Raw genomic sequence first — 22,017 nt, 5'->3', positions numbered from 1 at the left:
GCTCGCCGGTGATTTGCAGCTGGCGCGGTTGACCGCTCATGCGTGGTGAACTGCGTGTTAGAAAAGATGAGATCTCAGACTGGCTTACCTGTACATCAATCAAGTGGCAAATGCCGTAGTAAGGATGGATGATAGGCTAACTTTTCTTTTTCAATGCCATGAGATCTACCCACACTACCTTTGCGATCGACCGGTCGATCGACGTATTGGGCACCCCTGTTTTAGATATATGACCCTATCATCAGCTTAGAGCTGACAGGTGGACAATCTTAGGAAGGTCATACAAACTAAATAACAGAGTTAAACCTTGAGGTACACCAACATCATTAACAACAACATTTGTGAGGTGTCATTTTCTAGACCGACACATTGTTTGTGTCTGTCTGTGAGGTATGATTTTATCTATTACATTACATTTGATGAGCATTTTACTTATACGGATAACTTTTTAATTTGAACCTTATTGTATACTGCATCAAAAGCTTTTCTTCTTTTTTTATCTAGAAAAACAGCCCGACCTTTCTTGTCCAGTTGAGTCTGAATATTTTCCCGAAAAAAAATATGCGCAGTTTTTCAAGTTGAATCATTCATCAAGTTGAATGATTTTCAAAGAACCAATCAGACATAATGCAACAAAAGTTGAATCGCCTCCTCTTCACTTTAGAAACTTAAAAGTAGGGATTTGGGTTTCACAGATCCTATTTTCAGGTGCAAAGCAAAAACCCAAAACATTCACTCAACTTTTAATCCTTGACAGTTAACATTTTATCGGCAGGCTAAGAAACTCACCTTGGAGTTGAGCATGATCTCAGGTGCTCTGTACCAACGAGTGGCTACATACTCTGTTAGGAACCCAGTGTGATCGTGGTCAGGATCAGCCACACGTGCCAAACCAAAGTCACAGATCTGCAGAAACAATGAGTGACAAGACAGGGAAAGAATGAAGCATTAGCAGATACAAGATACAAATAAAATGGATGTCAATTCGTAACAACTCAAAACTGACATTTTCGGATGAATTGTTGTTTTGTACTTAAGAGGGGTACATATTGTACTAATATTTGTAAGTGCTCTTGTTGTCATTGCTTATCAGCAAAGCAGACTCTCAGGGTGAAATACTGTATAGCACTAAAGTGCACATATTCTTAAGAAGGTAATACAATAATAACAGAGATAGTGTGGTCTGAACCATGACACATCTAAACTCTATTATTTCAACCTTGTCCACGTCATTGGAGGCGCAATATAGTCTAAATCAGGGGTCACCAACCTTTTTTAGGGTGAGGGCTACTTTCAAAAAATAAAACAAGTCGGGGGCTACTTTTACTCCTCTTTCTTTCTTTTTTTTGCAGTGTATATATTTAGCACATTTTAACATTATGATATGCTGACCTTTAACCTTTGTGTGCTGTTTGGGTCTGTGGGACCCGTTTTCAGTGTTTACTAAAAGAACATGTATGCAATTTAATTATTTTAACCTGCTTTATTTGGGGGTGGACCTCACATCCTCTAGGGGGGTCCTCACCTCCTCTAGGGGGGGACCTCACCTCCTCTAGGGGGGGTCCTCACCTCCTCTAGGGGGGTCCTCACCTCCTCTAGGGGGGGTCCTCACCTCCTCTAGGGGGGTCCTCACCTCCTCTAGGGGGGGTCCTCACCTCCTCTAGGGGGGTCCTCACCTCCTCTAGGGGGGTCCGGGGGCATGCACCCCCGGGAAGATTATTTTTAAATGTTGAAGTGAAATGCATCAATCTGGAGCACTTTGAGCACAACATGAATTGATGGAAACAGCTCTCATCACTCAGATGAAAGAGAGCTGTATACTTTTCAATAATCCAAACATCTTTAGAATATGATCACAACCAATAACAAATCATTTAAACTGGTTTATTCTTATCTTATGTTACCTAGTTAGCATTCTTTCTTTTTCTTTATGCTTATTTTACTAATCACTCCCCTTTCAAACTGTTTTTTGTTTTTTTTACTGTCCTATACACATTGGAATGATTTCTTACTTTATCTATATTAAATAGATAAAGGTGTGCTCTCTCTAGCTCTCTCGCTCGCTCTCTCTCCCTCTCTCCCTCCCTAGCTCTCTCGCTCGCTCTCTCTCCCCCTCTCTCTCTCTCTCTCCCTCCCTGCCTCCCTTCCTAGCTCTCTCGCTCTCTCTCTCTCCCTCTGTCTCGCTCGCTCACTGAGGCTGTGTGCTCCTCCGTGGCGATGACGGCTTGCGTTAAAAAATTATAATAAACATATTTGTAAAGTGGGGGGACACAAACGGGATTTCGAAAAGAGCGGGGGACATTTCCCCCCTGTCACAGGTGGAAATTACGCCATGCGTGTGTGTGCGTCAAGTGCAATAAATATATATGCAAGTTGCAACACACACAGTAAAACTCTGCCCCCCATGTGTTGTATAGGCTGGCACGACTAGGCTGCTCAACGGGGCTGATGTGTTGTGTAGATTCTGCCAGAAGGAAAATCAGCAGGGAGGTGCCACATTGCTTTTCTTCCCGACTGCAACGCTGGTCCCGCAAATCAAGCAAGAACGTGATTGGTCGATATTCATTGTGGGGGTGGGGGGAGGAGGGGTGTTAGATAGATATAGAGTTGTAGTAAGTAGATAGAGTTCGCTATGATTGAGGTTTCGTTTATGCATAGGGTAGATTCTTTTACATTTCCTTTTTTGTTTTGTGTATTTTATACATTTTGGATTTGCTTGGCGAGCTATTTTTAGAACATGCCCCGCGGGCGACTCACGTTGCCCCTGCGGGCGACCAAGTGCCCGCGGGCCCCGTGTTGGCTACCCCTGGTCTAAATCATTTCCGTTCTCACCCTTCCCAAGCCCTTGACAAATAAACAGCGCCACTGCTTCCCAGAGGGCACTAAAATAACTCTTAACCTGTGGCCAAGAGGCAACTCGACATAATGTCCTGCTTGCACGTATCTCTGCAAGGATTAAACCTACACAGTGTGACATCTGGAGGTGGAGACTGCTGAGATGTGAACTCTATCTTATATTAATATGTTCATATGCATGAAAAAAATATGATATGACAACAATAAACTTAGATTGCTCTTTTTTTGAACAAATACAAAAAGTGACACGTTATGTCATTTATTATTAAATAATTGTTTGGGATGTTAGAGGTGTTGGTAATGGTATTAGTTTGGTATCAAGATATAGGCAGGTATCAAATTAAACTCATAACTTTAGTATTGTGACATCGTTAGTGCAGAGAACACAGTGCCGATGTAAATTGCCAGGAAACACTGACCAATAAGAGCAGACTGTGCTTTTCTGGGATTGGGGCTTAAGAAGACATGCTCTAAAACACTGCATTTTATTAACCTTAAAAGCATGTAAACAAAATCAAAAATACAAATATGAACCTGATAGTGAGCATTATATTTTTCCCATAAGAGGGTTTTTCACGCTGACAAAATTAAGTTTGGGATGATATGACTTTAATTGGTAAGTTTTGGCATTAAATATGAAACAACATATGTATAATCAGGGACTTAAAACAGGCTTTCAAATCAGCCCATTCAGTTTGATTCCTGTTCATTTGTCTTTGAGCAACTACCTTGAGATCACAGGTGGTGTTGAGCAGAAGGTTGGAGGGCTTCAGGTCACGGTGCAGGACGTTGGCAGAGTGGATGTACTTCAGCCCTCTCAGGATCTGGTAGAGGAAGTAGCAGATGTGGTCGTTGCTCAGGTGCTGAGTCTTAAGGAGCTTGTACAGGTCGGTCTCCATGAGATCCTGGACAATGTATCTGCACAATTCCAGGTTAAAGAACTTCTCATTTTAAACCTGGGCAATTTGTTTTATAATTTCCACATAGTCATGCAAAATAACATCTCAAGGTTTCAGCGTTGGGCAATCAACTGTAAAGTGACAAAAAGTGACATTATGATAAAAAGAAATGGTCATATCAACATGAATAAAACGATAAATCAATTCCTTCATACAGACAGCTCCTTACCTCTGGAGTTCGACAGTTTATTTGTACTGCCCAGCCCTAGTATCTCAACAAAATGGAGGTTTTACCACCACACTGAAATTGGATGTTGTAAGCATTGCACAGAAAATGAAATGCTTTGCATCATGTAGCTTGACAATTATCCTTTTTTTGTTGTTCCTGCAGGCTGGCAGTGCAACTAAAAAAAGCCAAACTGCTGACTTGCATAGTTTTGTGGGCAACCTCTCAACTCAGTCAAATCTAAAATTACCCATGGTGGGTAAATGAGCCGTGCTAGTATAGTTAGAATGTACTGAAGCCAAGTTTAAAATGGTTTTGTTTTGGTGAATTCTCATCTTATCTGGCAAGCAACAATAAGTGAGCTGGTTAGATGCAGGGATTGGTCAAATCCATTTCTTTACGTAAGGCAGAGTGTACAACTACACAGTGTTTGCATTATAAAACAGTAACTATGCAGCTTCTATTGCTGCCGGGCTATAGTGATGAGTGTCTCTGCCAAATATATGGCGACAGGTGGCTATTATGTAATAAAGTGCAACAGAAAACGTTTATTCAAGCACAAATGCTGCCGTTTAGGACCAAGTAGTGTCTAAGCTTTTGAATTAAACTGCACATTAATAACAAAACACATTCAAACCATGAGAAGTGTAAGTAAAAGGATACACGTCCTTCATCTGGTCAATGGTAGGTGTGCGGATGATGTCGTTGATGCTGATGATGTTTTCATGTTTGAAGCGCAGAAGGATTTTGATCTCTCTCAGGGTGCGTTGGCAGTAGGTCTGGTGCTCAAAAGGGCTGATCTTCTTAATGGCCACACGTATCTTGTTGTCTCGTTCATAGGCAGAGCTGGATAAAAAAAGAAAGAAAAAGAACCCACATTAGACAATCATTTTTAAGTAGAAGAATACTAAAGGAGCCATTACAAAAGACCCAGCATTACCAAACTTATTTTCACCCATGTGTCTCCACCTTTAACTTCCTGTTTTGTGCTTTTGAACAGATTTTTGTTTAGCCAAAGTGCATCTTACATATATCCAATAGCATTGCTACAGAAAAGATTGATAGCAGCAATAAATGCCAATACATCCACTTTCTATATGGTTAGGATACCACACAGAGCTGCGATGTGAGCAACTGCCTGGTAAGTCCAAACTGCAGTAAGGAATAAATGATCCACTGACATGAAAGAACATAAAACTTCACATCCCTTCTTGCTGTGTAGACACCACCTCTGGGACTAACGCTGCTTCCTTCCTGTTGTTTGTCAGTGGAAAGCTTTTAATGTTGCCGCTTAAACCTCTGATAGTGTGGAGCAGAAAACAATGAGGCTGCTGCATCTGTTAAATTCAAGTACAATCAGTAATGTAGGAGTGGAACAAAATTGCCAAACACAGAAAGTGTTGATCTACATTTGAGCTACTTAAGTATTGAAACCTGAGAGTTTACCACGATGACACAGCCCAGTGGAGTTTAGAGACCATCTCTGCTTAGCTACCAAACAGGACATTGCACAGGATAAAGCCACTCTGCACACCGCAGATCTATGCCAGATGAATAGCTTGATCGAATAAGCTCACCTCATTGTGGTTTCCGACTCCGTTTATGACTATACTACAAAAGTGCAGAGTATGATGTGTTGTGCAAATCAGACAATAAAAAGGTTTTTATTGTAGAATGGACCATGAGCACCATTACATGTTTAAATGCAGTCCATGGTAAAACATTGTGGAAATACAAAATAAATCAGTGCTTTACAAAAAAATATTTTGAATTATACTAAACTATCAAGCATGAGATAACATCTAGTAGTGCATAATTGTTCACTTAATCCTACTGAGGAATCCATTGACTGAGTAATTAAGCAAAAAGCATTTTTTAAATTTTATTAAATGATTTAATTTTTAGTATATTGTACTTTCTATGAACCACTTTCTATTCTTTGGAAATGTTCAAGATATACATTTGAGGATTTTAATTTAATTTTAAGTACCAGAAAGGCTGAGCACTGACTTTGAATCTTAACTGCATGGACGTAGAGGAAACAATATTACAAAGTATTGATTAAAAGTGAATTAATTGCAGATAATCTTTTCCAATAATCGCTCTCAGTAGTGTCTGTGATTTGACAATTCATCTTAAAGAGTGGTAAGAACAACTGGGCTCTATTTCACAATATTGCCATCTGTATTTTCAATAAAGAAAAGCAGAACATATACAGGAAATGATATAGGAAGTCTACATGCATGCAATGCCTTAGTCCTGCAGATATCACAATAAAGCCAGATTCTACGGAGCCCTGGAGGGTTCATAGAGAGAAAAATAAATAAAACGAGGCCACGCTTTATTAATTTGTGCGCACGAGATGTAATTCGTGGCCTCAATTTAAATAAAACGAGGCCACGCTTTATTAATTTGTGCGCACGACATACTTTCTCGTTCGCACGAGATGTTTTCAGAAGATATTATGATAGTGGCGTTCGTTCCGGTGCACTCCGACAGCACTTAGCACTAGCCTACATCGAGATTAAGATTAAACTAACTTCTTTCACTTGGGAATACACATATGGAGTTAGCCAGATGTGTGTAAATTACTGTTCATGGTCATTTGAAAACAAATGCCGGTGTCGGACACACACATACACCGAACACACACACCCACACAGAGCTGAGCCGAGCAGAGCACAAACACACACACATCATGTAGCATTTCACGTTTCCATAGCAACAACAACTTCCTGTCAACAGCATAAACTCGCCTTCAAAATAAAAGCATCTAAATAAGAGGAAGTTAACCTAAATTACATTTAAGACATATACAACTGCAACGAAAGTAACACAAACAATGTCATATCCTTTTCAGTGTCACAGAACACAAATTGGGTTATTTACACATCATGCGCCCTGGTGACCGGACATCTCCTTCATAAAACGAGTAATAGGAGGAATAATAATCGGGCAGTTCGGTGTGTGTGTGTGTGTGTGTGTGTGTGTGTGTGTGTGTGTGTGTGTGTGTGTGTGTGTGTGTGTGGCTAAAACGTAGCAGCCTCGATCTCTATTCAGCTGTTCTGAAGGTAAACACAGTGAAGGCGCTGCGTAAAAGACACAGCTCTCTGCGTGCAGATAGCTGATACTGTGAGAGTCATGGACATGAATTCATAGATCAAAGCAGACTGGTTCACAGACTTCTCCGAGTTTGAAATATATCTCAAATAATAATAATGTATGCACTGCCATTTTTCTGAGGAAACTAGAATAAAATCAAGAAAAAGTACAGTACAGAACTTGAAAACTCCTGTGATTGATACGGTGCAAACAAGAAAGACATCCCAGCATGCCATTTGCCATTAGGGGGGAGAACATTTGGGTAAAATCTAACTTTTAGCAGCTTAAGGATGACGCTTAACATTGACTTAATTGCATCAACATGTATTAACCTGTTCAATGATCACTAAGTTCTTTCGGGATATTGGATTTCCCTCTTCCCACTCTGCTGAGGATGGGCGTGTGTGTATGTGTGTGTGTTTTAAGAGTTTGAGAGTGATGATATTGTCGTACAAAACACAGCTTTCCAAACTAATGATTTTAAGCTAAGTTTTACATGTATACAAATGACTGTGTGTTTACAATCGGCAGAACAATTGCTATATTCCACTCTAAAATGTTGGCCGTGCCCACGGTGAAACACCTCCTCCACACAACTCCAGGTACAGACATGTCCACTGTTACATTTCAGTTTCTTTTTTCGGGCTTAATGGCTATACAAACTTTCCCACATTTACTCAGCGTAGAGATTTTCTGAATTCCCACACAGGTTTGAAACTACGTCTTGCATGCCATTTCATTACTGTAATAAATTCAATACAAAAAGCGAAAATGAATATGTTTGGTTGTTACTTTTAAGTTCTCTGACTATTGCTTGCATATTCACTGTAGGTGTTACGATAAATGAGTGGATTTAAGATCAAAACAGCACATGGAGGTTTAAATGCAATTAAAGAATACAAGACCATTTGTTATAAACTCCTAAAGAATGACAGTTTATATTATAGTCTTGTGTCGGTTGCACAATCTGGCTAGACATTGTCAGTGAACAGGAACTGACACACCAAAACTCACCACCTACTGCCAAGAAATGCTAATTACCGCTTCCAGCGTCTAAGATTTAATTGATTTCTAAGTCATCTGCTGTCAAACAAGCTGCTGCCATTTGGAGCAATACAAAAAATGAGATTGTCCAAAAAAAGCTGTGCCTCCAGGTTTCATCTTTTACATTTTCAGCCAATAGTTATTTTATTCCTACACATTACAAATGACAGGCATGACTGAAAAACACCCACATAGTATGACAAAATAAGAAAAGTAGTTGCTATAGTGATGGGGGTTGTAGGGACTCAAATGTAAACACAAGTGTGCCAACCTTCTGTGAGAGAAATATTAGTGACCTTCCCTTCAACTTGTGAGAGAGGAATGTGTGTGTGTGTGTGTGTGTGTGTGTGTGTGTGTGTGTGTGTGTGTGTGTGTGTGTGTGTGTGTGTGTGTGTGTGTGTGTGTGTGTGTGTGTGTGTGTGTGTGTGTGTGTGTGTGTGTGTGTGTGTGTGTGTGTGTGTGTGTGCGTGCTCCATGTAACTGCAGATACCCTCACGTACAAAGCAGCGGGGAGCTACAGCTAAAATATGATTCAGGGCAAAAACGCTATGGCACGAAAACATCTACAGAATTTGTGTAGAGCAGTCAATGGTATACAGTAGGCTCTACCAATTGTTTTTGACAAGGCACACTGTTTTGTCTGCATGACATAAACTAAAAAGCACAATGTCTTTACAACCCTATGCCATATACAACTGTATCAATAAATGAAAAGCACATTTGTTTTGCATACATTGAAGTAAAGATCAAATGCATGCCTAATTAGGTTTTTAAATAGATGTAACCTAATATATGATAGGTTAAAAGAAAATCCTTTTATAAATATAGAAACACTATAAATATGTTGTCTAAATAGGGTGCAAAAAGCTTGCAGTGCTTTCATGGGAAAGAAAAATCAGTGGCTGTGCAAAGTGGAGAGAGAACACTATCTTAGTTCACAGTACATTTCATCATGTTTACTGAGGCAAGCCCTTCAGTTCCTTGTAAGTTTGTTAAGGCGTGTAACAGAAGGAGCTTTTTGAGGAAGTACAAAGTACACTGAGGTTGAGTTTGTAGTATTAATATGCTCGCCTTTGGGTACGGCGAATGTAGACCTTCTGAGTCATGTCACTGAAGGGTGGACTTTCATTCTGTGAATGGCACTCTCAGGCGTTCAGGACTTTTACTGATGTATGTTAGTCTGGTGGGGAGTAGACCACCACCAGCTGATTGTGTCCCCTGTCTAATACAGCTGACTGTAATTCCTCACTGTTAAAAAGCAGAAGATTACATTTTAGGAAAAGAGAAACACTGGTTGCTGCTACACCGATGGGATTACTTTCTGGTTTTCTTAGTCTTTTATGACTCGAAAATTAATTATTTCTTGACTCTTTACTAGCAATCAGTATTAGTGAACTTCAGATTTGGGAAATGATGGTGGATTAACTTTTTATGAACCGATCTATTCAATTAAAGCCTTCAGAAAAGCAATTTTAGGAAAAACTGTTTGCTGCAAACAGATGGGATTACTTTTTGAATTCATTCCAATTTCAAAATGAAGGATCTATTGACTCTGTACTAGCAATCGGATTACGTGAACTTCAGATTTGGGAAATTAAAATTGATTAAAAAACGTTTTATTTGATTTATTATGGACCAATCAATTAAATTGATGATAGGCAGATCAATCAAGGACGACTACAATCATGACCTGCCGCCTAATTTGATGGATCAGAATATTCAGGAAAAGTCCAAATCTGATAAATTTTGACTTTGACAAAATCTGATCAATTTAAAAGGCAAAACTTGTATTCTAAAATGTGCCTACAGTACAGTGATCTGACCCGGCAACCAGTCAGTGTCGGATATTCTTGTAATTTATCCCCTGTGCTTATCCTAAAGCCCACGTCACACTGTCCCGAAATTGACACCAGATGGACACACGAATATGGAATTGTGAATTTCGCACGAAGATGGCCCCGAACTTGGTCAACAGCCAAGCAACAGCCGAAGCAACAGCCGAAGCAAGTGCGATGCCTACAGAAGGCCACACAATGGCACCCGAACCACACACGAAGGCAACATTGACATTACATTTAAGACATACAACTGCAACGAAAGTAACAAAAACAATTATGTTAAAGTACTATGGGACTTTACATTTTGGAAACTTGAGATTGTATATAATAAAAATTGTCACCGATATTTTCAGACTTTGTTCTTTACTTTCTCCGTCTTTATTTGTAGAAGATATTAATTTTTCTCCGTCATGTTGTTCCCATAGCAACAACAACTTCCTGTCAACAGCGTAAACTCGCCTTCAAAATAAAAGCATCTAAATAAAACAGGAAGTTAACCTAAATTACATTTAAGACATACAACTGCAACGAAAGTAACAAAAACAATGTAATATCCTTTTCAGTTTCACAGAACACAAATTGGGTTATTTACATAATATGTTTACATGATTTTGTGTGCAATAAAACAACCAGAGAAGCGATCTGCAAGGAAACATTGCACACCGTGGTCCCATCTCGATGTCACTGTACTATAATACGATGGCTACACGACGGCATTGCGAGGGCTTCACGTAGTCGTGTTCAGTGGCGGCGCTAGGGGGTGGCTACTTGGGCTCAAGCCCCGGATGTTTTCTGAAAAGCCCCGAATGTTTCACGTAAAGCAAAAAAAAATATTTAAACGTCTCGTGAGTAATGTGCAGTACCGGAGTCCAACAGAGAGGCAGCAGCTGCGGGACAGTAGCCTGCGTACTGCGTAGCCTTCCCAGCCCTGAAGAAGTGATCCTTCGTTAGCGTGTAGAGTCTGCTTTATGCGCTCCGCACGCAGTAGCCCCACTGCGAGGCTCCGGCGAGTTCACAGTACATGAGCATGCCCTCACGAATGGCCCGATGTTGTTACGATCAGAGCCGAATTTGAACATTTCCTTTATCGTGTGTACATCTGGTGTCAATTTCGGGACAGTGTGACGCGGGCTTAATAGAAGATGCTCTGTTGACAATAAGAGCAGCAGTGTCTTGTATGCACCAGTAAATATACTGTAACAGTAAATGGACTGCATTCATATAACAGCAATGAGAATCTGTTCTGAGCCTTTCCTATTTCCTCTGCTTCTGTATGGGTCTCTGAGCATGCTTAGTGCCCAGGAAGGAGCAGAGAGGGGGGGGGGCGGACTCTGTTTCCAAGGAGATGAGAATACAAGGCTTTATACTGCAGCCGCTGTGTTATGCAATTGGGCTGTTACCATGACGACATTCAAGGGGTTAAAGGAAGAAGGCGAAAAGCTCACAATGCTTAAGGGTGACGTGAGCCAAGAAGTGCAGATATGAATGCGCCATGCACAAGGCAGACAGATTTCGCAGAGTCCAACGATATGCAAAGGCTTTAAAGGCATCGTGACAGATTGCAGCAAAGAGCTTCAGACCAACAGGTTGATGGTGCATTAAGGACTGGGACTGTAGGAATAGAGGGCCTTTAGAGTCCAGATCTACATATATTAATCTAGATTGTTCAATTTGTTACATTGATGACAAGTGTTCAGTAATATCCTCTCAGATATGTACTTTCTCTTTTGATTTTAATATGATGTAATGTGTCAAGGCTAGTGCCAGTGCATTAACCACAACTGTTTGTATCCGTTTCCCTCACGACTAAAATAATCAGTATCAGATGATTGGCAATACTTTTGATAGTTCATTGTAACTAATTTCAAGCAAAAGTGCAGAAAAAACATGTGTTTGAAATTTGACCAATGTTATAACTGTACAGTACATTTTGGGGGTTTTGGACTCTTTGCTAGACAAAACAAGACATTTGAAGACATTAAAACTCTTTTTACTATAAATCATTGAATTGTTAGTAAAAAAAAACTAAACCAATCAGAGTACATTTGGTTTGGGCACAGAGATCAATTTAGTTTAGTCTTTCTTAGAACTGATATCATTGTTTTGAGAGGTTGTGCGGGCTACACTGACGAATGCCTGCAGGAGTTCACACAATTTGGCCTTGGCTGTTTGTAGATAAAAAGGATGGCCTTGCCTTCTGGAAAATGTACATTTTTGTAAGATCCTGTTTAATACAAGTGACGCAAAGAAACACTTGGTGATGGACATCATAAAATGTGTCATATACTTTATAAAAAAATGAATCATTAACCAAAATAAAGTAATAGCTAGGTGTCTTTTCATACAGCAAATTGAGTTTGAGTGAATTTTTCAAATGTTGGACTTGCGAACGCATGCGATACATTTTGCTGCAAATGACAGACAAATGGCAAAAGTGTGCAAGGAAATGCAGCAATGGGACCAACTGGTTAAGGAAAACAAACATTTTAGGAATAAGGATATACATTAATGTGTTAGACCTCATATACGCCCAGTGCAATTTATTGACTTACACTGAATGTCAACAGAAACGTAATCATAACATTATAATAATACAACAAACAAATGAATCACACATTACAGACAAAGCCTTACATTTAATACAAAAAACCACTAAGAAAATCCCCAAATCAATCAGTTCCGAAACTAATTGTAAGTTTGTAGCCTTGACACTAACAAAAGATCCAGAGAGGACTGCAACAACTATTAATGTATATGCACATTCTTCACAACCTTGAAGAAAAATCCACCACATCTCTGCTGATTCCCCATTAAAAAGCATTTGTTGAGATCCATGGTACAAAATGCAAAACATTTGTTTTACATGCAAAGTGTTGTACATATTTCCTGCACTTTAACATTGCACAAAGTTTAGGAGCAGCGATGTAATCCTTCAGCTCTGTGCTGCTTACAAAGCTTCACTGTACTTTAAAACCCATACTGTGTGTCATCTGTGCTGATTTCCATGCAACTTCAATTTCTGCAAGCGTACTCTGATGTAAAAATGAGACCAACAGATAACATCAGAGCTGTCTGACCACTTCTGCAAATTTGACTTTGCATAAAATAACCTTCATTTCCTCCCCCCCAGGCCACAACACAGAAATCAAATCGTAATACTGTACCCCAAGCAAGACAAGTTTGTGCTCATTTGAGTCAGACAATTTCCTACAAAATATGTTGATGCAACAGCAGAGTAACAAACTGTGTCTGCCAGGCCCTGATGATGAACGAGGATCTCAGCTTCAATGTGTGGAATGTTTTACACGCTGTTGAACCAGAAGTCACTGTGCTCGTCTTGGCAGGCGTAATCAACCAAATTACATCTCCTTCTGAATCGCACAACAAGATCTCAGAGTGTCAAGGCTCTCATTCTCTCCCCTCCTCTCCCATTGGCTATTGAGTGGTGGTACTGATGTCAGAGGCAGAGGGGTTGCCATGGAGACGGCCGCAGTGGTATTTCAAGAGGACGGCTCATGGTGTAATGAAGCAGAGCATCAGCAACAGCAAGAATCAAGCGGGTCAAGGAGTTGAGATCCAGGAGGGGAAAAAAAGTGTTTAAGTTAAATATGATTCAATGTTTACTAGAAATATATTAAGTACACATGAAATGTGCGTCAATGTTGGCCAAAACAATATTTGTTTTACATTTTTTATTTTTGTGCTGAAAAGGTATACTGTTAACAACTATGTATAAAATGCAACAAAAACAAAGAATGAATACCCTTAAAATGTCACGGTGAGCTATTACTGGACATAACACAGCTGGTTTTCTCCGTTTTATCATTTCAAATTGTAAATATTTGGGTTTTGGAATGTTGGTTGGCCAAAACAAGTTATCTGAACATGTCCCATTGGGCTTTGGGCAAACTGCGATAAGCGTTTACATGAATTTTTGAGCAAAGAAATCAAGATTTCTAGGAAGAAGCAATGAGATGCCATCCCATTGTTAAATATCTTACATATTGGCATAAACTTGAATTTCCCCTTGGGGATAAATAAGGTATCTGATTTTGCTAAACTGACCAAACATGACCAACTACAACCAGCGCTTATATATAAAACAGGAGCCACTTGAACAGCATTCCCCCATGATCTAACTGTTTATGTGGGTGTGTTGAAAAAGCAGAGCATTCTAAGCTTCTGAACAACATCACAGAAGGTGATACAGTATGTGAAGTTTGTGTAAGCACAAACTGAAGCTGGTGTGAAGAGGCTCTGTACACCGTCAATCTGCAGCCCTCATCCACTGGAAAGCCCTGACAAGCAACAGCCTCACAGTCGACAAGAGGCTATTGAAAACAGAAATAGGTCTTCTCTAAAAAACGACATGCCTCACAGTCGAACACTCTCTTATTACAAACACAACCAGATTTTGTAATACAGCATATATACTGACAAACTCAAAACATACTGATAAGCAGACCTTTCTTTGGACAACTTGTACTAACTGAACACTCTCCCTTCAGCTTCTCAGAAAAATAAACAGAAAAGCCTGACAACATCAAGCAAAGGGACTTCTCATGGAAATTAGCCAACTGGCAAACTAGAGTACATTTACATGTGCTTGAATGTTAGCTAATGTACACTGTCACTTTTTAAATAAAAAAAGATGAAATGTTATTATTATACGGCTTAGTTGAATACTCAATTCTGATTAAATTCATATTGGGAGTCAAGTCTTTTGTTTATTTAGTATGTGGTGTGTACTAAGCGGGTAACGGTCATTAATGAAAAAAGAACACCCAACAGGGTGATCATGGAGCCTGACGTGCAGCGGAGGGATCTTGATTACCCCTTACCTAAACAATCAACATAGTTAATCAAAAAGCTTGGTGAACAGTGGAACACCTTTTGGGAATTTGACAAAAATACTCAGCATTTTTTGACAAAGGAAGTTATAACATAACGAGTTTTCAGATCTGTAGCGCTTAACGTCCTATCTTCAGAAGCATAATTACCAAAGCTTGGTTAATCCATTTTCACACAGTTTTTGAACTTTAACGCCTCACTAACTTTTCATGTGCCTCATACTGCCTATCAAATGCGTTCCCGGGGAGCCCTTAATAACATGCGATTAAAAAGGCATGATGAAGAACAACTTCCTGATTTAAGGTCACTTTGGATGCAAGTAAACCATGGTATGTCTACAAAATAGAGGTATATTTGTTTCAATAGTATTTGTTTCAATAGTATGACAATGCATGTTTTAATGGGTAATCTGTAAATGTAAAGAACCTTCCACAAACGCAAAAACACATTTGTGAACTCAACAAAAATTAAAAATATTTTGCAAATGTAAAATGGATCTCTATTCTATGTTTGTGGATTTGCATTTTACACACACATAGAGTTTTGACAAAAATGTTCTGCAGGTCCAAACGAAAATATACTTTCGCCATTTTCGGATAGCACACGATGGCCTGCTGATAACGTGGTTTCCGCATTTCAAAATAAAAGCTTGCATTCTGGTTACTATCAACCTGAACGTAAAAAGTAAGTCGTTAAAGTCACAATTTCATTTCAAACCTTTATTTAACCAGATTGGTCCTATTGAGATCATAGATCTCTTTTTCAAGGGAGACCTGCAGCATATAGGTTCCACATGAAACATAAAACAATAAAGGACATCATACATTATATTTACAGGATACATGTACTTTACATCTTATTAATTGTGTGTCCTTACCAATGTTACCTAGCAACCGCCAAATTCGAGTAGAATCCTGCAGTGGCGTGTAACACACAGTAGCTCCAACTAGTCACCATCATAAACCATCCACTTAACATGACTTTGATCTCTGCTGGAGGAGCAGATGTGGAGTCTAACACATCACCCACTCAATACCAAAAACATAGAAACACCAAAGTAAAAAACTGGGAGACATGAGTGAACAATAGGCTCAACTGTTTATACAGCAGTTGCATATTGTGAAATGTTTAGTCATGGTCAGGGTAACAATTTAAAAGGTAATTTAAGTCATTACTCAAATGTAGTTTCTTCCTTGGAAACTCAAAGTAAATCTGATCACAATTATTGTTTAAATTAAATGGCTTTTGCATATTATGTCTCAACAACGACGTGACAAGCAAGGAAGGCTTTTAAGAACACAAAAGATAAATGGGCATAAAGTTATTGTAACTGATATGGTATCATTGAGAGTCAAATATACTTCCTTGAAACCTTTGTCTAGCCTGACGAAACTGTCCGTGCCTGTTTTTGTATGCTTGAAAATAATAAAAGGAGCCATCTTATTCATACTCAGTATTCATTGTGTTTTTGGGGTGTTTCCTGTAGTTTGTTGAGATCCTCATTCCTAATATACCGAATTGCTGTTTCCTTGGAAAGAATACAGACTAAAGCCATTTTTTTTTCAAGACAGCATCAAGTATTGCAGTGATGACACATTTTTGTCTCATCCCATATTTACTTGCAATAATAGGCACTGATGGTCTAAATGGGTGATCACAGTTGCCGTTTCCATACGGTCTTTTGTTGTTGTTGCTTTATTTCGTTTTTAATACTTTGGCAAGTGCAAAGATAACCATGGAGTTAAATGATGTCTTAAAAATATAGATTTTGTCCTGCTAAATGTAGAGAAAAGGCATTTTTACAGTAACTTAAATGATTAAGCAACTGCCACAACTTCAGAATGTTTGATAAGTGTTTAAGCATTTATCAAAAGTACATGTTAGAGAATGCAGTTTTCTAAATTACAGGTATGTATGTCATCCAGCTTCTAGTTTAGAGACAGTTACTCTAATGTGTTATTGTCTCTTTTAAACCAGTTAAGCCCTGAGCCTGTTTTTCAGGCCTCAGGCTCGAAAATGACATTCCCAGAACAAATGACCATAACTTCATTTCTAAAAGGGGTAAATTAATAATCTTTTTTCTCAAAGCAATGATACACCTGTGAGTTGGATGTAGAAAAGTCAGAATCAATATAGAATTTTTTTATTTTAAAGGGGACCTATCATGCAAAATGCACTTTTGTACGTCTTTTATACATGAATATGTGTCCCCGGTGTTCCAGGGAACTCACCAAGTGTCAGAAAACACAACCCTCTCTATTTTCCTCCATACCCAAATCTCTAAAAAAAGGGGCTGCAACGGATCTGATACAGACTGATCCAGATTTGAACACTTCTATGTCGTCACAGAAGTGGCGCTACGGCTATTGGGCCAACTCTCCACCTATCAGGGGAATGTGGGGTTGGGCCACGGCCGGCCATCAGTTTCAGTTTGTTTCGCTGGTCAAGATGTCCGTTAAAGTTTAAATCTTCCGGACAAAATTAGAAAAGTGCCGGTCAAAGGTCTTCTTTGTTATTTATTGAGCTTTAAAACAAATTAATAACGACTCTATATAATAATAGGCTATAATAAAACACGGAGGACGGAGATCTATTTTTCTCCCCCTCTTCTGACTTGATCAGAGCGGCTCCCCTCTCCTGCAGGGGGGCGTGGTCAGCTGCAGCTCACAGAATGAGCCCCCTGCAAAAACAGGGCTGGAGAACAGCAAATAGAGCGAAATGAGGCATGGCTAAAATGCATGATCTGTTTGGTATTTTGAAAACAGAAACGTATAAATATACCTTATATAGGTATGGCCATATATCATTTAAATATAGCATGATAGGTCCACTTTAAAGTAAATTCAGATTAAACATAGTAAAAAAAAATGTAAATTATAGTGTCCAAAAGAAAAACATTACTTATAGTGAAAACCACCCTTGAATGATGGGATAGTAGACTAAAAGCTTTAGGAATCCAAACTATAACATATAATAAGTACTAGGGCTGTGCAATTAATCGTATTTTAATCGCAATTACGATTTTGGCCTGCCACAATTACGAAAACAACATAATCGAAAAAAACAATTATTTTGCTTTGCTTGGTTGTGACAGTGCACTACAACATATTTGATCTAATTTATTTTAGTCTAATTTATTTGTATTTATCATATTTACATATGTTTAGTAGCTTGTTGAAGTGCGCTCCAAAATATTTGTTGATCTTGTTTATTGGTATTTATTATTTTTGATATTATTTATTTAAATGTAAATATAAATGTATCTTTTTTTTTTTTTTCAGTTGAATTATACGTTCAGGGTAATCAACAGTTAAAAAGATACTGTTCAAATTATTATTTGTATTTGTTTTAAAGTTCAATAAATGGATGTTTTCAAAGTCAATGAATAATCGTATTTAATAATCGTGATATCAATTATTGACCAAAATAATCGTGATTATGATTTTTGCCATAATCGCACAGCCCTAATAAGTACCCTGTATCAAGATTGATGCAAAACAAGTGACATTTTTAGAGAGGTTTAGCAAAAGAAAAACCACCTTTGGGGTCATTTGGGTGGATTTGCCGGTTCTCTGGAACCCATTGGTCGATTTTGGTGATTGACATCTCTTTTGAACCGTTAGAGCCAATAGAATTGAAGGGGAAGTTCCACATACACACACACGTTACCATTGAGGAGTGAGTGTGATGCGCACGCAGTCGAAAGGTTACGCTCTGAAAACTGAAACCTAGGCTCAAACTAGTAAATATGAAGATGGATTATCGGTAATCATTTCAAAGTGACACAGACACATTGGATTAACCTTCAGCAGCGTTTTTATCGTTTTGATGCCATTGAACACAACTTTTGATCAGAACAACAGCTAAGGTAAGAATATCTCTGTGTTTCCTCTGTGAAGCTACGTGTTGTGATGTCTGTGTTTGCTTCCCCTGTCGCGAGTTCTGATCGCCCAGTGATGATACTTATGTCTGGAATCTGTGGAATCTCAGCTTGCCAATCGATATCTTATTTGTGCAGATCTGATAAGTAATAAGGGTATTTTACCTTGAGTTCTGTGCTGACTGCGTTAGCATTTTTTCGCTCAGGGCTAATTCAGAGCCTTTGTTATTACCCTTATGTTTCGTTTTGCTAAAAATGGTTAATATTGTCTGATACTGTAGCCGAGTTTCTTCCCGTTAAGTGGTTATGACACATTCATAGTTTATTAAATGTTAAGAAGCCCTCAAACGCTGTTTCTTGCAAGATGTTGCGTCATGCCCCCGGGGGCATGGGGCTTACAGCTTCACACAAAAATCTAAATCATTCCAACACAGGGGCTTTAGTGGCTAACTGTATTGTATATGGTCTGCTTGCGTTGAGCTACATGTAGCATTGATTTGTTGATCGGGTAACACACTGAGAAACCTGGATGAGCGCTTTTGGTGGGTCTGTTCCATTAGGCGAACAGAAAGATGCTGCTGTAGCTCTACTAGTGTAGGCTGACTAGATAATAAAACAAACCCCGCTCCTCTCAGCACAAGAAAGAAAGAACTACACTGCTATTGTTTGACACAATGACAACATATTATGTAATACAGTACAGTGGCATATTTGAGGTCAACTACATTACCACAGGCTAAAGAAACACCAAGTATTTTTTAAAAGACGAGAGTAGAATTTGACTTAATACAATCTGTAATGCCATTCAAATTAAATTAACATAATTTATGTTAGTTTTTACAGAATGAATACTACTATTTACACAATGACTTTTACACCAATGGGGTAAAATCTAATAAGAAAGTGTCCATAAATGTAGTTTTGATGAGTTTTTCCTCCACTACACCCCTGGTACAATATCATTTAGGCAGGAAATATTGATTTTAGATTAGGTCTTGCCTATTAATTTGTAACCAGCCATCAGCATCAGATACTGGAACAGATGTACAAGAAAAAAACCCTAGTACATTTTAAGCAAATATGACCAATTAATTCAAAACACAATGTGCACCAAAAATCAGAGAGAACATGTGGAAATTACCATAGCGGAGTATTGAACTATGAATTGGAAACTCATCAGAAAGTCAATTGAAATCGCTGTAAATGTAAACATACTGTGGTTGAGACCAAATTGACATTGTACGGTGATTATTATATAATGGACAGAAATAGCATCTAGTAGCGTCAGAATTTGTATAAATTCTGTATTGATTACGAATGATAACCTGTTCATTCCAAAGTAAGGTATTACAAGAGCTAGTTTGGGGGATAGACAAAACCATCCCAAAGCATTAAACAAAGTGTAAAGCTATCAGGTCAATCTTCAGATGTTCCTGCTACTATATTAATCACTTGCAAAGGTCCTTCAGATTGAGGGGTATCAAAGTATAAAGTGGCTTTCCCCAATCACCAACAAATCTTCTTCTATAAAGTGAAGTAAAATGACCATTTATGCTTCTTTTTTTTCTAACAGCTTTTCCCCATTTATTGTTGTCCTTGTATTCATATTTTAGTTTTGTATTTGTTTCACTCTCAGTGTCATAACCATTGCTCAGGGTTTATTGAGCCTCAAATAAGCCCAGTGGGTTTCCTGCCTCTTTCTGCAATGCATATAGCCTAGTTTGTTTTGATTGTTATTCTTTAATTGTGAAAATCAATTTAAGAAAATGTTAGATAGCAGTGTCAGAGTAGTACTAGTACATATTCTGTATTGATTGCAACTGAAACCTGTATAGCCTACTCAGTGGTTTTGTATTAAAATTGCTGATTTGGGAGAGAGAAACCACCGTAAAGTCAATTAAAGTGACTGTAAATTTAAATTGGAGTTGGATGCCTGTTGTTATTTATTATTGACATGTGTACATTTTATTGACAACGTGTACATTTTATAAACTGCACGTAGAGGATGCAAGACATCCAGGAAAACGCTATATTTCATGGAGAAACATCTATAATTCGTTTTTAACCAACGCCAAAAATATAGAATTCGACGTTTACCAAAGTTGCATTGACTTCTAGTCAATCATCATACCACTGACAAAAAGTCAAGCCAATTCAGCCGTGAATTAACCCGTTTTTTCTCCCAGACAGACGCTGCCTTTATAAAACTAACATCGGTTTCAAACTGTTGCCTGCTAGCTCAAACAATATTAAAGCTAGTTAAATGTCATGTTTTTAACGTAAAAGATGTAAGTTAGCGAACGTTCAGTCGGGCTAAAAGAGAAACGTCCATAAACTACATAATGTAAAAATAAAAGAGCAAACAAAGCTAGGAAGGTAAACAGAGAAACACTCACCACACCATCCCGTAGGCTCCCTCTCCGATGTAGGAGAGGTTGCTGTACCGAGGCCCGACGTCGAAGGCCTGTCCGCGGACTAGCTCCGTCCCCGACCCGGGGCTGGGGCCAGCAGGGGCAGACACCGCAGCTGTCGCCATTATGAGCCTTCTTGTTTCTGAACAAGGCTATCAAATACAAAAAACTGGAACTAAGACTAGAAAACAGTTATATGAGTGTTATATCCTTCGTCGCTGTGAACACGTTAGAGGCCTTCACTTTGAGTGTTTTCTTCTTCCCGTCAGAGTGCGTTCAGAGCGGCCACACCACTGCTGTGCAGGAGCGAGTAGCGGAGAAGTGGCTGCTGCTGCAGGAAATAACGGAGGCGGTCATGTGATCCGCTGTTTTCTTTTTTTATTTCCCTCTTTACTTTTTGGATGGCCAGTGAAGCCTCCAGGTACTGCTTCCACTCAGCAGGACAAGCTATTCAGTAAGGTTGATCTTGATGTAAACGCACTATCCAGTTCCTTCATCCTACTTAAAGGTGAACTTTAGGAGTCTATTTTGATGGTTGATATTTCTATGATCCAAAATATTAGTAAGCCTGGGCTACACATGAACAACTCTTCACCTATACAAAATCCAGAGATTATGTTTTTGATTAACATTAGGATATTGCTACCAAATTACATGGCATGAAAATAAAAACTAACCATTCTTATTGGACCTAAAACAGTAAAGGGCTATGTAAAGATCAGGGGATCTAGATGGGGCAAACAAAACAAAATTCCAAAAAGGAGATTGATCAATGCAGGTCCCTAAAAATGTATAATAGGGCGCATAACACAGAGAAAAAACTGTTACTGCACTGAAATGTAAAATACCTGCTTTTAATACTAGCCTACTTCATAGTATGTTAGTAGTATTAGCAAAAAGTACTTTAAGT

General features: G+C 38.7%; 1 protein-coding gene across 1 annotated transcript in view; it reads right to left on the bottom strand.

Annotated features, from left to right (window-relative positions):
• The window catches only part of mapk1 (mitogen-activated protein kinase 1), a 32,169-nt gene extending 10,746 nt beyond the window's left edge, over positions 1 to 21,423 (bottom strand). Inside the window, exons 1-4 of the mRNA XM_034117930.1 lie at positions 21,093 to 21,423; positions 4,645 to 4,827; positions 3,585 to 3,774; positions 790 to 906 (exon numbers count right to left, since the gene is read on the bottom strand). Coding sequence (XP_033973821.1) covers positions 790 to 906; positions 3,585 to 3,774; positions 4,645 to 4,827; positions 21,093 to 21,232 — 630 coding nt within the window. The 5' untranslated portion in view covers positions 21,233 to 21,423. The remainder of the gene's footprint in view (positions 1 to 789; positions 907 to 3,584; positions 3,775 to 4,644; positions 4,828 to 21,092) is intronic.
• Between the last annotated feature and the right edge of the window lie 594 nt (positions 21,424 to 22,017).

The sequence above is a fragment of the Trematomus bernacchii genome, unplaced genomic scaffold (assembly GCF_902827165.1).
Source record: "Trematomus bernacchii unplaced genomic scaffold, fTreBer1.1, whole genome shotgun sequence".
In the NCBI taxonomy this organism is placed as follows: domain Eukaryota; kingdom Metazoa; phylum Chordata; class Actinopteri; order Perciformes; family Nototheniidae; genus Trematomus; species Trematomus bernacchii.
Note: the sequence above shows the minus strand (reverse complement) of the source record. Positions and strands in the feature narration are given on the sequence as shown.